General features: G+C 36.5%; 1 protein-coding gene across 4 annotated transcripts in view; it reads left to right on the top strand.

The window, feature by feature from the left end:
• Positions 1–17,880, top strand: part of MAN1A1 (mannosidase alpha class 1A member 1) — a 164,788-nt gene that overhangs the window by 53,286 nt on the left and 93,622 nt on the right. For all 4 annotated transcript variants that reach the window (XM_049654258.1, XM_049654259.1, XM_049654261.1 and 1 more), the window contains one exon: positions 4,190–4,270. In XM_049654258.1, the coding sequence (XP_049510215.1) occupies positions 4,190–4,270 (81 nt within the window). The remainder of the gene's footprint in view (positions 1–4,189; positions 4,271–17,880) is intronic.

Genomic DNA, 17,880 nt, shown 5'->3' with positions numbered 1-17,880 from the left:
AAATCTGTTGACTTGAAGGAAGTCAGTAGAAATATGGAGCATAGTATTAAGGATTAGGAGAGGGAGACATGCAAAATGGTATGTTGAATTAAACTCTTTTATCCATTTTAGCATTCTTTATCAGTTTATTTCATAATTCACATAAATGTATAGTGAACTAGATGACAGAAATGTTAAGGGATAAACTTACAGAAATTATAAGTCTAAGACAACCAGTATAAAAGATTAGTACTGTGGCCTAATTTTTCCATAATTTGTCATACTCACCTCTTGATTCTAGGTGTGACCTTAGTTCTACAATATATTTTACTTAATCTATATATGAATGTGGTTAAGTGTGCCCTTCAATTCAAAGACTGTTGGTAGAGGAAAGTCAAAATGAAGGAGGCTTTCTCCAAGCCTCCAAGCCTTTTTTCATGGTTAGGCTTTCAGCCAAAAATGTCCACTTCCACTTGTTTATTAATTGTGATATTAACTAATAGGTGCATGCAATTTAGCCAGAAGTCTGGATCAACTTCTCAACCTGGCAACCACATATGACAGTGCACTAGAAGCCGTAGAATATTGGAGCATATCCCTGCGATGTAACCTTACTTAAAGATTTAAGGAAGGTAACTTTATTTTAAAACAAACACAGATCAAGGAGATTGGAAAATTCATACTGTTAGAAATAAATCACACAAGATTTTAGTATTACGGGCTCTTTGCGGCTCCCCTCCTTCACATACTATCTTCTCCCTGTCCTAATCCCTCTCTGTCATTAGAGTAAGTCACTGGAAAAGTTTTAGAACATCTTAAAAGATACTGCATGAATATTGGTGGGATGAATATATTCACTTTAATTTAATAATATTTTTAATGGAAATCATAATCAGAAATTAATAAAGATAGCCTACAACCCTGATTGTAGAAATTCCCTTTTGAAAATCCCAATACCTTGGGGCGCCTGGGTGGCGCAGTCGGTTAAGCGTCCGACTTCAGCCAGGTCACGATCTCGCGGTCCGTGAGTTCGAGCCCCGCGTCAGGCTCTGGGCTGACGGCTCGGAGCCTGGAGCCTGTTTCCGATTCTGTGTCTCCCTCTCTCTCTGCCCCTCCCCCGTTCATGCTCTGTCTCTCTCTCTCTGTCCCAAAAATAAATAAAAAACGTTGAAAAAAAAATTAAAAAAAAAAAAAAGAAAATCCCGATACCTTATATGAAGTATATCAAACCCAAAAGGAAGTTTGGTCAAAATACTGTATTTCAAAAGAGGATTTTTTAGACATTGAGAAAGAGGACTCCCATGAGGGTCAGAGAAGATGTGTCAGTTTGCATTCTAGAATTTAGAATATTAGGATTCTGGAGTTTCTGATATTCCAGTAACCCCTGAGGAAATAAACTAAGATAGGCCTTGGTTTATGTCGCCTGAGTTACTGTGCTGTGAGTAATGGCAGCCGTTCTCTGCTGAGTGCATTATGCCAGGCACCATACACAGTGCTTTACATTCACAGACTCCTAGTGCCTTGTAAGGAATGCATTGTCCCTTTTTACAAACAAGAAAACAGAGACTTAAAGAGAGTAAGTGACTTGCCTGGGATCTCACCCTCAGCCTTCAAGCCCAGGTCTTTCTGACTCTAAGGTAGTCTTTTTATGGTCTGTTGTTTCCAATATAGAAAACCAGTTTGCTATGGTGGGAGAATTTTTATTTTCTTCGTCCTTTTCATCTAAGGATCTGTAAAGTGAACAAAAGTATCTAAATCTCAGTCTTTTGACCTAATCACATAATACAGCCCAGAATGTTGAAAGATCTCTCAAATTAAGGTTTATAAATAATTTAGATTTAACTTTGATAAAAAGAAGTAGAAAAAATAATGTTGGGAGTTCTAATGTCATTCCAGTTTTCAAAAGGGGGAAAATATGATGATTCTTGAGTAGTCCTAATGGTGATGTGACATTCCTGAACAAGGCTTTTAAAGACAAGGACACAGCAGTCACTGGAAAGCTGCATGGGTTCACTAACAAGCCAGATTTGCTTCTTGGACAGGCTCACTAGACTGTTAGATCCATGAAATTCAAAAGGCAAAGCAACTGACTTTGAGCATGGTGTTTTGCAAGGTCATTTCTCAATATTTTATAGAGCAAGATCAACAGAATTTAGGTTCTAGAATACATTGCTGGATCAATATCTGGTTGAACAGCTGTACCCAATAGGTGATTGATGTCTAGCTGAAAATATATTCTGATGATATTTGACATGGCTCAGTCTTCTACCTTGCAGTAATTTTTATCAGATGTCTATATCAAAGTCCTCATAACCAAAATTTTCATAGGAGGAAGAGAATGCATATCTAATAAACCCATAGCCAGAATAAGAATATAAAAATCACTTTCACAGATTTTAGTAGGTAGAAATGCAGAGGACTGCTCTCAGACTTAAAAACTGAAAAACACAAGTAAAATATAAGAGTTTAAATTTCTTCGATTTTACTATAAGACATTGTTACCTTTAGACATAAGAAATAGAGCGTGTGAACCAAAGTAAATTAGTGAACTCCCTTCCTTTTTCCTTATCAGTGATTTTGTGGAATAAAGAAGCTTTTACCAATATGCCTACAATGCTCATTCTGAATGATGCACCTCAATGATAAATTGCACCTCTATAGAGTCAAATCATATCAGGTGCATGTTGCAGATTATGAAATACTGTTAAACGAGCCCACTAAAGAGTCTTATGATGCTTTTGCCTACCTCTGGCCCACTAATTCTCATAAGTTGTTTTCATCCTTTACAAGAAATTTTTTGAAAAATTTTTAACCATAAGTAGTTGGCTAGCTTTCATTGTTAGATCCTTATAACTTTTTAGCAAGAGCAGGGGCAATTAAATGAAAATCTATGTGTATTTGTCTTTTCTGGAATTGTTTCCTCCCACTAAAGTGTAGATTCCATGAGTTTGAGGACCTTGTCAGTCTTCATTACCTTGCCCCTAGGGCTTATGACAGTGCCTGGCACATAGTAGTTGCTTGATAAATATTTGTTAAAAGAAACAATGTCTTGGATGATTTTAACTAAGCTCATCTGCAAGACATTGACTCCATATAATATAGTTTGCTGTTAGCCCCTATGATTATCAGTGAATGGTTGGACCTTATGTAAAAGGGAACAACTACTGAGTAGGCCAATGAACATGAAGGGAAGCTAACCAAAGATTAAAGAGGATCTTACCCCTATTGTTGGTTAGCTGTGTGCAATTTTCTAGTAACAGCATGTAGGACACGTCTATTTAGTAGTCAAGTCTTGTAAAATAATACAAGTATTGGTGATAATTACTAATTATATGCCACAACGGTATGACCATTAATAAAGGGACTTGGTGCATTATCATGGAGGTGATAATAGGAGTCAGGACAGTGCAGAGCCATGGGCCAGGAATCGGAGTACTCCAGTCAAATTCTGATTCAACCACTTATTTGTTGTCTGACCTTGAAAATGTCACAATAACCACTCTACATCTCAGTGTCTCCATTTGTAAAATAGACATAAGACTAGTAATTATTTCACAGGGCTGGTGTGAGTATTAAAGGATGTAGTTCAGGTAAAGAGACTAGCACAGGATCTGGCACACTGTGGATAATAAAAGCAGGCTCCTTTATGCAGATAAAATTTCTTCCCAGGAAGATGTCCATCCTAGGCCCCAGGCAGGAATTTGGGAACAAGCACTTGGAACCCAGGTCCCCCCAACTTCAAATTCTATTTGCATTCTAGCTGTGCTACTTTAACATGGTGGGAGAAGAACGCTAGAATAATGTTCAACCACCAGCCAGAGTACAGAGTCTGAATGGCCTTTCAGGAAGAAAAAGCAGGCAGATGAATAAGATAAAGGAGAACACAACAGAACAGAAAAATAAAATGTCCTGGCCCTGCGGCATCTGCACAAATAGAGAATACCAGCTAAGTACCGTATCTGTTGTTGAGCAGAGGGCGCGTAACTTAATTTTAGAAATATTTTATAATTGTTAAGAGTCAAAATTATTTTTGTTTACATATATTTTGACATTGTTAAAAGAGAGGAACTTTTTCTCTTGTATATAAATTGCTCTGGGCAAACATAAGATGGAGTAAAATTTAAATATTTGGCACATTTTATCATGATGGCATTTTTCTCAATTGTGTGCTATCATTTATGTATGAACCTTCTTTATTCTATTTCCACAGAATGCTGAAGTTTCTGTTTTTGAAGTAAATATACGCTTCGTTGGTGGACTACTCTCAGCCTACTATCTGTCTGGAGAAGAGGTAAGATGAAACAATAAAATTACATTTTTGGGAGTAAAATGTGCTTTCTATGGTACCTATTTTCATATTTTGATGGGCCTCAAGCATACAATGAATTGTCATATAATATATACTAATGAGACCGGCACACTGGGAAATTTGGGCACAAGTTGTAAGGAGATGTTAAGCAATGCCTTTAAAAAAGCCTGCCTCCATTCCATTAGGTGTGGTGTGGTTTACAACCATAAATCACATATGCCTGTTGACCAATTAAAGAGGCTTAGTGCAATGGCAGGCCTGTGAATGATTGTTTTTTCCTTAAAAATTATTTTAATGTTAGCATAATGTTAGCTTAATAAAAACCTTTTTTAAGGTAGAGAGATTTTGACAGGTAAGATATAAAAATTACAGTGTTTAAGAAATTGAGAGGGTGAGTGAGATACTCAGCCTTGCAGTGAGAAGCCCTGTAGGCCAGTGTGTCCCTGTGTAAAGTGCTTTGGAGCTCTTCCTAGAGCAAAACTCAATTAATTATCTGCTCCGAGGAAAGCAGGAATTTTTCGTTTAGCTGCCTTTTATTGACAGATTAAGAAAGGATTTTTGTATCATGCTTGTATAGAGTATGAATGCTATTTTCTTGAAAGGTTTTGGACAACTTTATGAATATCTTAAGTTTCCACTAAGTTGTTGGAACGGACTTCGTCTTTAATGTTGACAGTATTAAAAGCTGACGTCAAGGCAAAACAGTCAGATATTTCAATTTCATGTCAGTCAGATTTGTGTGAGCCTCAGCATTCTGGCTAGAGTGGATCTTACCTAGTGTAGTATTTCATGTATTTCTATGCTCCTTCAAACAGATTTAAGCAGAGCAATAAATGTTTAATGAGAAAAGCTGCTTTACTTTGTTCCCGTCTCTCGGGTACTTTCCTAGCCATAACAAAGCAGCCTGCGCAATCTTAACATTCTCTCCGTCTTTAGATTTTATTCTACCGTAGATATTTTTAAAGTATATAAATGGCTTCTATATTCCCCTATATCTGTCCTGTTGAAGTGTTAAATTCTTTTCTTCGTTATAGATTCTGTCGCCTTCTCAGCCAGGGTAAAGAGACTTTCTGGCACATCATGCCTCTTCTTCCTTTTTTCCAATCCCACATAACTTCATGTGTTCAATTTAGTTTAAGATGTTCTAAGCATTAAGCCAGAGAATCCATATTTTTAAAAAGACATACTGAAAATTAATGTTATTTTAGTTAGCAAGTATCTGCTTTTAGAATATTTGTCTTTGAGTGTCCAGTGCCTGGTATTCTCATTGTTTTTGACATGACATACTTACATTGAACTTGGTTTTAACTTTGTTCATCATTTATGTGGAGGTGAGACAATTTGGAGGAAGTAAGAACGGCATGCTAGCATATATCTGGGCTCAAATAGGATAATTGAGCATATAAAGAGAAACAAGTAACATTTCTTTTAAATTTGCATCATATTGGGGCGCCTGGGTGGCTCAGTCGGTTGAGTGCCGACTTCGGCTCAGGTCACGATCTTGCGGTCCATGAGTTCGAGCCCTGCATCGGGCCCCTGTGCTGACAGCTCAGAGCCCGGAGGCTGTTTCAGATTCTGTGTCTCCCTCTCTCTGACCCTCCCCCATTCATGCTCTATCTCTCTCTGTCTCAAAAATAAACGTTAAAAAAAAAATTGCATATTTAATTGGGATTTTTTTTCACCTGTAACAGTGACTTAAGTTTATGTACATATATATTTCATATGCGTGTGTGCTTATTATAGACGTATATTTATGTACTTTATATAATACCCACAGATATTTTTCCTATAGATAAAATCATTTGCCTCAGATCTTGTAAAGGTACTTTTTTATTCCATACTTAGATAACTTTAGTAAACTAAAGACTACAAAGAACACCTCCATTGAAAATAATTCTTCTAGTGTATTTGTTTTATGCTTATCCCCATGCAAAACATTGTTTTCATTACATCTAGATTGTCTACATTTTAATTTTATAAAAATTACTTAAGGTATTTTCTTTCCTACATACATTTCTGTTTCTATAGAATATACTTTTAGTACATAAGGATTCATCTTCTCAGCATAGTTTTTGCATAACCAGTCTCTAAATGTTGGATAGTTGGGTTTTTTCTAGTATTCCTGTATTTTGGATAATGTAGCTAATAAATATTTATTCTCTAAAGTGGGATTTCTTGGTGAGAAGTGATAAATACTAGACTTTTGTAACACCATCTCCTCTTTTTTCCTCTCAGTTACCTCATCACTGACAATTTCATTTGACCAATGCACTCAGGGGAGTTGTCCATCAGGAATGTGGTCAAGAAAAATTATTTTACCCCAAACACTCAGGGAATAGGCTATCAGGAATGTGGTCAAGAAAAATTACTTTACTTCAAATCTGTGCTTAAGCTATTTGTCTCCATATCAAAACAAACAAAAAAAAATAATAATTGAGCATTCATTAATAGAAAGAACATCAATATGGCCAAATTATGAATTAGTTAGTTTCAGATTGTTGATAATGTTCTATACTGTATTTTTTATGTAAACTAAGGTATTTACTTATCTTGTCTAGGAAAATTCATCTTCCTAAATCATCTCATAGAGGGGCTCTAAGTCACAATAATTTAACATTCCCATTTCATTGCTGAGGCTCAGCAGTATTTTGAGAACATCTTATAAATCACCATCAGAAGTATATAGCTCCACATCGATATAAACACAAGATTCTTAAACTTATATTGCAAAAACAGAAGAGGAAGTACCATTGTTTATGTTACATGCTTCAGGAAAATTACAATTAGAAACACTAAATAGTAATGAAGAATGCCAATGGAATTCTAAACCCTACCAAAATTACAACGGGAATATGACATACCTGTTGATAAATAGTTTGATTATAGGGACATATTCAAAACTTTTAAAACACCCCAGCTCATTTAAAATATTTTGTAGTGCCATTAAAAACAGTCAAGCCATGGGGTGCCTGGGTGGCTCAGTCGGTTAAGTGGCTGACTTCAGCTCAGCTTGTGATCTCATGGTTCATGGGTTCCAGGCCATGTTGGGCTCTGTGCTGACAGCTCAGAGCCTGGAGCCTGCTTCAGATTCTGTGTCTCCCTCTCTCTCTGCCCCTCACCCACTTGCTCCTTCTCTCTCTCTGTCTCTCTCTTTCTCAAAAATAAATAAATATTGAAAAACTTAAAAAAAAAAAGTCAAGCCACAAGATTTTCAGTCTATATATGAAATGCAAATAATCACAAGAATTACAAACAGGCTAAAGATAAGATGAATAGTAAATAGGAATGAGTAGTATTAAATATAAATAACATAGATAGTATTGCTCCATTATAAGCTCAAGGGAAACTAAAATCCTCATTGGAGATAGTAAATAGCAGTATCTAGAATATCATTACCCAAAATGTGTTCTACAGAGCACGAGTTTCTTTTTTAGACATGTCAGGATAAGTTTGTATCTGTATACATACTAAAAATAAGTTCAGAAAAAGCTACATCTTATATTCTGTCTTAGAAATTCACAATGTACAGAAAAAGAAACTAATTGAATTTTATTTATCCCTGTGTTTTCCATACTTAACTATAACCTCTCTCCTTTTTTCCTAGTGTAACATTTGCTGAGTTACAAATAATGTTTCCCAGAACAAATTTTAGGAAACCTCACTGTAGAGTAAGAGTAACCTAAGCAAAAATGATATTGAAAGTTGGAAAATGCAAAAAAAAAGATATTACAAGAGAAGATGATACATGTGGGAAGTAGCATGCATAAATATATCACATATTATTTGTTTTACAGGAGCAACCAATGGCTTTCTTGAGCAGAAAGAGAATTTAACAGGATATAGTAATGCCACAGACTCATAGTGAGGGCTGAAAACAAGTTGGAAGTAAGTCTCAAGTTGCCACAGAGAATCTCTGTGGCTGGATAATCACTCTGGGACATCTTAGAATTAATAAACATGCCCTATTTTTTCTACCTTTGTTAAGACACAAAGGCCCAGGAGAATGACATCAGTTGGCATGTGGCCCCTTAGGGATCTTGGGGAATGAAAGAGAGGATATGACAGAAAAAAATCTTCCATAGGGTTTGAATTCAGTATCCCTTGAAGACTGAGTAAAGATCATTCCTGAAGAGGAAACAGCCCCTATTCAAAGAGTGGAAAGAGTAGATATTTTGAAGCACCCCCACCGCAAAAAAAAAAAAAACAAAAAAAAAGACACAACGTCACTATGATGAGTAAAGGTGTCACAGGAAATAGACAAACCACATAGAAACTGATAAATTTAATGATACGCTTGAAAAAACTTTTCCTGATTTGCAAAACTACTTTATTCTGTAAATTAAGAGAGAACATTTAGAACTACCAAGATCAGAGGAAACATTTGACTAGTATGTTTTATGTATGTGAACTAGAAAAACAAAAAAACAACTCCTGGGTGCTAAAACCATTGAAGAACTAGCTGTCAATGAATAAAGGTCACAAAGACATCTGATCTAACACAGGGGAAACACACATAATGGATCCTTATATTAAATCAGTTTACTCCGCCAAGATACCCTTCATTTTACAGGTGGCAAAAATATTGTTACCCAAATTCACCAAAAGAAATCAACTGTTCCATACACCACTGCAGAAGATTGCTGAAGGACTTCCTGAAAAGAGAAGTAGCTAATGCCACTAAGTTTAGGAATGTCAAGGGGAAAAACATATAGGAAACTGATAGGATTCTGGAGTGGAGAAGAGAGAAATAAGATTGAGAATATGAGTTTAGTGGTAGAAAGATTCACTCTTTTCTCATAATAGGATTCAGACATTTGGGGTACTAGGGTTCTAGCCATTAATTTTGTAGAGTTTGATTAGTGACTAATAATTATAAAAATGTTTAGAAATCCCTTGGAAACTCAGGATGCATTGATGGGGTTCCCTTTCAAACTCAATATCTGCCACCATCTATGAGAATAAAGTCGTCTTCCAGACCATCCACCCGTCTCCTGCCTTATTCTGCAAAGAAATTAAAGTGACTTACAGTAAATGTGCATAATCCACACAGAGCTGTTGAAAACAGAGAATGAAGTCAGAATATTTTTTTAATTAATGTTTTTATTTCCATTCCAGTTAGTTAACATACAATGTTATATCAGTTTCAGGTGTACAATGTAGTAATTCAACACTTCCATACATCACCCAGTGCTCATCATGATAAGTGCTGTTCTTAATTCCTATCATCTATTTCACCCATCCCCCACCTCTGCTAACTATCACATTGTTCTCTATAATTAAGAGTTCTTTTTTGTATCTCTCTCTCTTACCGCTTTTTTATAAACACTAAAAATTGGATAATGTAAAATAACCCACATGTCACCTTATACATACTAAATTTTCCATAAAATGTAGAACTATCTGGTATAAACAGGAAAAAAAATCCAGCAGAAATGCATTAATACCCATCTCCCCAAGTCCTGCCTAAATTGTAAAAATTGGGTTTAGATTTATATCCTCCTCTCTGGATAGTAATTTAATTATGGTCTCTAATAAAGTTGATTTGAATCCAGAAAGCAGAAATATCAATAGAGGGCATAATTGCAAAAACACACACACAAAAAGGATTGAAAAAAAGTCATAAAACTATAAGATCAAAATATATTAAGCCTATGCAATTAATAAATAACAGATGTGAGCAGTACAGTTTAAAAGGAGGCTTGAAATAATGGCATAATGAAATAGAAAAATTAAGTAATTGAATTCTTGAAGAATATTTATTATATGTTACAGACCATAAAATTTTTTTAGTAAGATATATGTGTAATGCCACAGTCAAACTGTAACACTGGGGGGCACCTGGGTGACTCAGTCGGTTAAGTGTCCAACTTCAGCTCAGGTCATGCTCTCATGATTTGAGAGTTCAAGTCCCACGTGGGTCTCCCTGCTGACAGCACAGAGCCTGCTTTGGATCCTCTGCCTTCCTCTCTATCCCTCCCCTGCTGGTTCTCTTTCTCTCTCAAAATCAATAAAACTTTTAAAAAATATGTAAGATTGAGCATAAATGATACACATATTTAAAATGGTGAAACCACTTGAAAATGTTTAAATCTCTTAAATAACTGGATCAGGGAATGAATCTATAATATTAAAATAGACTACTCAACAAACAACTAAAGTATAAGCATCCCTTTAAATTCGGTGGAAAGTAACCAAGGTTGTTCTTAGAAAAACACCTCATTTTAAATGTCTATAGTATGAAAAAAATACTACATGGTTAACTAAGTCTATATTAATTAGCAGAAAAGAAAGGGAAATAGCAAAAGTAAGAATACTAAATACATTGTAAGATGAGAAAAGGGTTGGATTTCCAAAACTCCTTTTCATCAATATTCTGAGAAAAAGTTTTGGGGGAAGAACTTGGTAACAGAAAGACCCATGTTGGAGGAGGAGGAGTTAGGGAGGCTAACAGGGAAGTGTTGGATTGTTAGATGAGTTAGGGTGCCAGCAGGAGAGCTCTCGTGGGTGTGTGTTTGGGCAGAGCTGCACCCTGAAGTGGTGTGGGATTGGACGGCGATGCAGATAAAGCGGGGAGTCACAACATGAGAGAAGTCGTGTTATCTCTTCAGTGATGCTGGTCGCATTCCTGCCAGGCACTGCACACTGTTCCTTGCCTTGAGACATACCTGAGAATAAAAGCACCTCAAATCCCTGCCCTGTGGATTTTATCTTCTGGCGAGGAAATGTAGCTCTTCTAAACCAAAACAGTGACACTTGAACAGACCTGTAAGAAGAAAGGTTTGTGTTTTTGGTTTGTTAGTTTTGTTTTTGCAATGATAGGATAACGAGGCAGAAAACGGACTTAAGGATATCCACATGACCCGACGTAGTTCCAGCTTCTTAGCCTTTCCCTCAGGCTTGCACTTTCACACCATATAAGGATGTAACCATGCCACACAGCCCTTCCGGCAAACCTCCACTGGTCCATGTGACTTTGTAAGTTGAGTCTTTTTGATTCCACCTGCAGAGCCTTTAATAATCTGGCCTCAGCTTATCTTTTCTAGTTCTGTTCATTGTGCCCCTCACACAGCTTCCTCTATAACTACAATGTGCTTTTTTTTTCCTTCCTAAAATACTCCAAGCACATCTGTGCACTTTTTATATCCACACTTGCTATCCCCAGAATGGCTCTCCCACCTCCCCCAACCTAGATATGGCCCTTCAGTGAGGCCCTCCCTGACCCAACTGCTGGTACCACTTCTACTCCTACAAGGAGGAGTCCAAGACTCCCTTCCTGCATCCTCTGCACATGCTGTTACCACTTGTTGTTCCTGGTCCTCTTACTCCTCCATCGTCCCTTTCCCCAGTAGAATCTGTGTAACTCAAAAATAAGGATTAAGTTTCTGCTGTTTTTATATCCCTTTGCTGAACACTGTGTGTCTAGCACTAGAAAATATTTAGTAAATGTTTCTGACTAAACCTTTATCAGGCCTTCTGTGACTTTTATTTTTTTTAAAACCCCAACAGAAAATTCTTCTAATTTTAAAGCAAAGTCTGTGCATTGATAATGTAAATAAGCAAATGGCCTGCAAGATTGAGACGGTGTGTTGAGACAGAAAGAATATATAACAAGGTAGCTGAAAATATGCACAATCTCTGATCCCCTGTGTAAGCCCCCACAGCTGTACCCCACTCCCCACCTCAACCTCTCCCACTGATCCTGGCAGAACAGCTTGCTTTTTTTTTTTCAAGTCTGTTCTGTAATTGCTGGTTCTGTGAAGGAGAAAGTTTTGAAAACCAGTGAGCTAGAGACTACATCGAAATTTAATTAATTACTAAGTATCGTTGGTCATTTATGGTGGACCTTTAAAACAGAATAGACATTAGAACATTTTGTGAAATTGTAAACATAAAGAAGAAATTATAAAAAGGAAAGGAATTGTGCAATGTATATTTGCTTTAGTTTGAGGAAATGATCCAGCTAAAACTTTCTTAGCCATTTAATGGTACACTTATGCTACTTTTCTGAAAAAGAACAATTTTAATCATGTTTACTAAAGGCTATTGATTGTTTCCTTATGTTATTTTGTACTGATGTATTTAACTTTATGCTTCTTAGTTTAGGTTGATATTTGCGTATACTTTAGGCATTAAATTTACTGTTTAGCATTTATTATTGAATTTTTTACAAAAGAAAGGAATATGATATAGTGAACAGCAGTTTTCACTGTTGTCAGCAGTTAAAAAGGTTCAATGTGACATTAGAGTATAGTAATTTCGCTTATTTGTTAATTAGATTTCCATGGTTAATGAGTTATAATCATCTCTCATTGAATATTTTATTATGATTGGAACTTTAATATGTACTTTAAAAGAGCTAGGAGTGGGGCGCCTGGATGGCTCAGTTAAGCGTCCGACTTCGGCTCAGGTCATGATCTCACAGTCTGTGAGTTAGAGCCCCGCGTCAGGCTCTATGCTGTCAGTTCAGAGCCTGGAGCCTGCTTGGGATTCGTATCTCCCTCTCTCTCTGCCTCTCCCCCATTCACGCTCTGTCTCTCTCTGTCTTGCAAAAAATGAATAAACGTTAAAAAAAATTATAAAACAGCTAGGAGTATATGAAATTGATTATAAATAATATACATTTTAGTTAAATGAAGTGACTACATTTTTTTGTCCTAGAGTGAATTGCTGAAATCATATCTACTCCTTAACTCAGGTTTGCTATATGTGTTTATCTCTGTATAAAAATCTATCCTATGTTTATAGTGGTTTGCAAAAGCACAGAAATTTTATCAGTAAGGACTTTCTCTCTACAATTCCTGAAAGTAGTTCTACAGTTTGCTAATAATTCCAGCTCTAAAACTTATTCATACTAATGTATAAGTGGCAGAAGCTGGTCTGATTTCTCTGATTGTAAACCAAACAAGAAAAGTTGGCACCCAAAGAAAAGGGAAAGTCAGAAAATTAACTTGTTTCTTTTTTGTGTTTTAAGTAAACTCTACCCCCAAGGAGGGGCTCAAACTCACGACCTCAAGATCGAGGTGCACTCCCTACCATCTGAGCCAGTCAGGCACCCCTAACTTATTTCTTAATGAAATATCTGTATCCCTTTTAGTTTAGGTCAGTACTTTGCACACAGTAAGAAAACTACAAATTCACATCAGTGAGTGTAGACCCAGGCTCTGATGTAGTGACAGCCTCAAAATCTCTGATTTAAGACAGTATGCTCTGTATGTTCCACATGTTCTTCCCATGCTATATGCTGTGCCCATGACTCTGTGTCTCATCATCCACCCACCCAGGGCCCAGACTGATGGAGCAGCTGCCATCTAATCATTTCCATTTGCCAAGATGGGAGTCAGGAAGTTGTGTCTCATCATCCACCCTCCAGAGCCCAGACTGATGGAGCAACTGCCATCTAATCATTTCCATTTGCCAAGATAGGAGTCAGGAAGTTGGAGGGTGAAGTTGGCAAAAGAGAATCTAGAAAACGCACACTGGCTTGTAATGCATCTATTGGAAAGACACCTGTTATTTCAGCCCACATCTCATTGGCCAGAGCAAGTCACATGGCCACTGTAACTTAAAAGGTTGGGGGAAGGGATGCATAGTATCACTGTATCCCCAGGAGGAAAATTTAGTGAACAGTGTTAATGACTGCCACAGTGGCCACTGACTTGAGTTAAAATGTATAGCCTTCCTGACCACCAGGAGTAGCAGAAGACAGGGATTTGTGAGAAGAGAGGAACTTTTCCAAGGATCCCCAAACCATAATCCATCTGTACTGCTAGGAAGAAACTTCCTCCCTGTGGCATCAAGGTAGTAAGTGGAGGGTTGTGCCTTGGGATAGGAATTCTCATCTTCAGGAACTTTTCAAGTAAAAGGCTACCTGTTAGCATTAGTCTACAAAGATCTGCTTCTCCAAGAAGTATCTTCTATTGTAGACCTCTCGCCTAACTTTCCAGATTTTAAAAATAAAGTTGACAAACAGACATAAAGTACTCTATCAAAAAGGAATGTCTGTCACCACTATTGTCGTTGTCTGATGTGAGAGTGAATCATTGCTTTTTGGCAGCACCCTATTGTGTTGACCAGACGTTGAGGACCTGGTGCTCTTCCTTCAACCGCTTTCTCTTTGACTTAAGTGTTTCCAGGCCAGTCGTTTCTGGTTTTACAAAAGTCTAATAAAAGAGATGAGGTAATATATTGATATTTATGTTGAATCATTTCATAATTCACAATGTCTGTTAAAACCAGTATTCCAAGTCATTTTTACTGTATGAATCACATCAACTTGGATTTCTAGTACCAGGGTGTGTGTGTGTGTGTGTGTGTGTGTGTGTGTGTGTGTGTGCGCGCGCACGCGCGTATGTGTGTGTTTAAACAAAAGTTGTATTTTTCCAGGATATCCTTTGTATTCTTTCTCTTTGAAATTGTGGTGTCCTTTAGAAGGGTACCAAGAGGTAGCTGTAGCAAGGAATTTAAAATTTAATAGGGCTAGTAGAAAATTCCTCAGAATTGTAGTAATTTGCCATCTGGTAAGTTCACTTATTTACTGAATCAGCAGATGCATATGGAATACCTGCTTTGAGGCACTGCACTTGGTGCTGCAGAAACAACAAACAAGGGAAAGACAGTCTCTGTTGACAAATATTAATCATTTAGATTTCACAACAACCCTATAAAATAAGAATAGGTATTGTTTTTATCCTCATTTTATGAAGGAAGAAACAGAGCATAGGTTGTTAAGTAACTTGCTCAAAAGCATGCAAAGTGGCAGAGCTGGGCTTCAAACTCAGACATTCTGGCTACAAGATACCAAGTAACAGCAAGACATTAGGGATCTCAAACATACAAGATAGATGTAGTAGGCTATAGCCTGAACAGATGAGTCATCAACAGCTAAATGACCATAGAAGGAATAGAAGGGGAAGGGGTTGCCCATAGCATATAATAGGTTGAGAAAAGGAGGCCTTAACATTTAAGCATTAGTGAGAAGAAGGACTAGAGAAGGAGACTGAGATGTGGTGGGCCCAGAAGTAGGAGGAAAACCAGTAGAATGTGATTAGCCAAGATAAAATAGTATTTTGAAAAAATAAGTATTCAGCTGTGTTAAAGGCTGCTGCTAGGGCAAATTGTTACAAGGACTGAAAAGTATCTTTGTTACATAGCAATACAGAGATCATAGGTGACTTTACTGAGAGTATTTTGATAGAGTAATAGCGTAGAATCGAAATTATCTTTCATTTAAGAGGAGACAGTCTTTAAGAAGGTGGAGGAAGATAGGATTCAGAGGACAGATGACCTTAGGAAGGGGTCCTTCCTCCATTGCAGACTGAAAGTAGAGGAGAAAACATATCAGTGACTCTGTAGATTTGATGGGCCATCTGATGGCCCCTGTTAACTATACGTAGAAGTAGAAGACAAGGACATCTGCCTAGACTTGAAGAGAGAACATATGTTGAGTGTATATAATATAGAATTGTCATTCTAGAGACAGTTAACTAGAAACATGGTAGAGTGTCTAGGTTGCTGACCATGAATTCACGATGGCATCAGTCTTCCTAGGTTCCCAGGTATATATTGCTCAGTAGCTCATATACAAGGAGGAGAAGGTAGGTGGTTGGTTTTAGTTGGGTTTTACCAGGCAGAAGTGACAGAGAAAAAGAAATGCATGGGTTCTGTGCTATTGGCAAAAATATTATTGAAATTACAGACTACACTGTCCAAAACGAGTATAAGACAGTATGAAAAAAAGCAGGTGAGTGATAGTTAGAAAATGGACTGGTTGAATTGCCCAAAGTTTAGTTAAAGTAGAACAGGAGTAGCAGTAATTTACAGGTGACTGAAAGGTCTGAAAGTAAAGGCTATATAGTGGGATGGGTGAATAAGGGATTTTAAAAATGAAGGGGTTTTGAGTGATGTCATGATCTAGGATAATATCACAAGACTAAGTGGTTAAGGTGGGATTTGCCAGAGTCTATCTGCATGCCTGACTATGCAATACATTTTGACTGAAAAAGTATAATGTAAAAATCGGTCTTTAAATAAAAACTGCCAAGCATCAGTGAATTTATTTTTAAATTTGATAAAGTGTAAACACTGTTTATAAGATATTCATAAATGTGTGTGAAAATATGCACTGAACAAAGATCACTGTTTAAACAACGAGGGAAGTATTCACACAGTCTGAAATTTAAATATAAGATTGTTGGACAAATATTCATGACTCTAGAGCCTTAAGAAGTTAGTACAGATGATTAGAGTTGACAGTAGATATGTAAACAACACATATTAGCTAATTACTTGGGTTTAATGCATCTGTATACCTATGCAGAGCTGTTTCTTTTAAGCTACAACTAGATGAAATTTTACCTGCGATAAATACAGTAAATTTGATTGTGTGATGTGAATTTGTTTTGGGTTTTCTTTAAAAATTACATCTTACCTAGTATATGAAACTATTTTATTTACAAAAATTTGCTTTGGCAAAAATTTTATGGTTTGGGATTTAGGTATTATCCTAGTCCGTTTGGGCTGCTGCAACAGAATACCATAGACACATAGCTTACAAACAACAAACATTTATTTCTCCAAGTTCTGGAGACTCAGAAGTCCAAGGTCAAGGTCCTGGAAGATTTACTGTCTGGTGAGAACCAATTTTCAGGTTCACGGGTAGCTATCTTTTCCATGTGTCCTCACATGGCAAAAGGGATGAAGGAGCTTTTGGGGGTCTCTTAGAAGGTCACTAATTCCATTCATGGGGACTCTATCCTCAAGACCTAATCACCTTCCAAGTCCCTACTTCTAAACACCATCACATTGGGTATTAGGACTTCACAAATGAATTTGGGGAGGACACAAACTTTCAGTTTGTAGCAGGTGCCTTTTCAATAACTCCTCTGAAGATTTCATTTATAAAGCTTTCTTGTGTTACCTTTTTATGATATAGGTTTATAGATTATGTATTTTTTTAAGTTTTTTCTTTAAGACATTTTTGAAAATAGTTCATTGGCAAGTCTTAGGGTTAGCCATTGTAGTAACTGAATCCATTTCTACTACATTACAAATTGTTTCTAAGAGAGATCTGCTATATCTGAATATGCTACCATTAATTGTATGCTCGGAAGCAAACAGTTCATCTTATAACTTAACTGAAAATTCTTTTACAATGATGATAAAATAAATGTAAGTCTTGAGGGTAATGTTTGTTTTTAACTTAATAATTGATCTTTATTTTAATTTGAGTTTTCCAATTCCTCTAAAGTAGTACAAATAGCGATTGATTCCAGGGTCCTGCAAAATGAGGAAGTCAAAGAGTTTTAATGGTATAGGCATAGAATACAAGAATTTTTTTCATAGCACATTATTCTAAGCACTTTTGTTCTATTTTATTCTTGCCATTAGGTAGAAGTTTAGAGTTAGACCAGATAAGCAGAATAGATTGTCACATTTAAGTTCCATGTGGTTGATGCATTTACTTGTTTAATCTTGTTTTAATAGATTATTTTAAGTTCTTGATATAATAATAGACACTGTTTTTCTAATTTATAAATCACTGTTAACTTTTGTGTTTCAATTCATATGGCTAACATAGTATATAATTATTAAAT

This window comes from Panthera uncia, assembly GCF_023721935.1.
Source record: "Panthera uncia isolate 11264 chromosome B2 unlocalized genomic scaffold, Puncia_PCG_1.0 HiC_scaffold_24, whole genome shotgun sequence".
NCBI classification, from domain to species: domain Eukaryota; kingdom Metazoa; phylum Chordata; class Mammalia; order Carnivora; family Felidae; genus Panthera; species Panthera uncia.
Note: the sequence above shows the minus strand (reverse complement) of the source record. Positions and strands in the feature narration are given on the sequence as shown.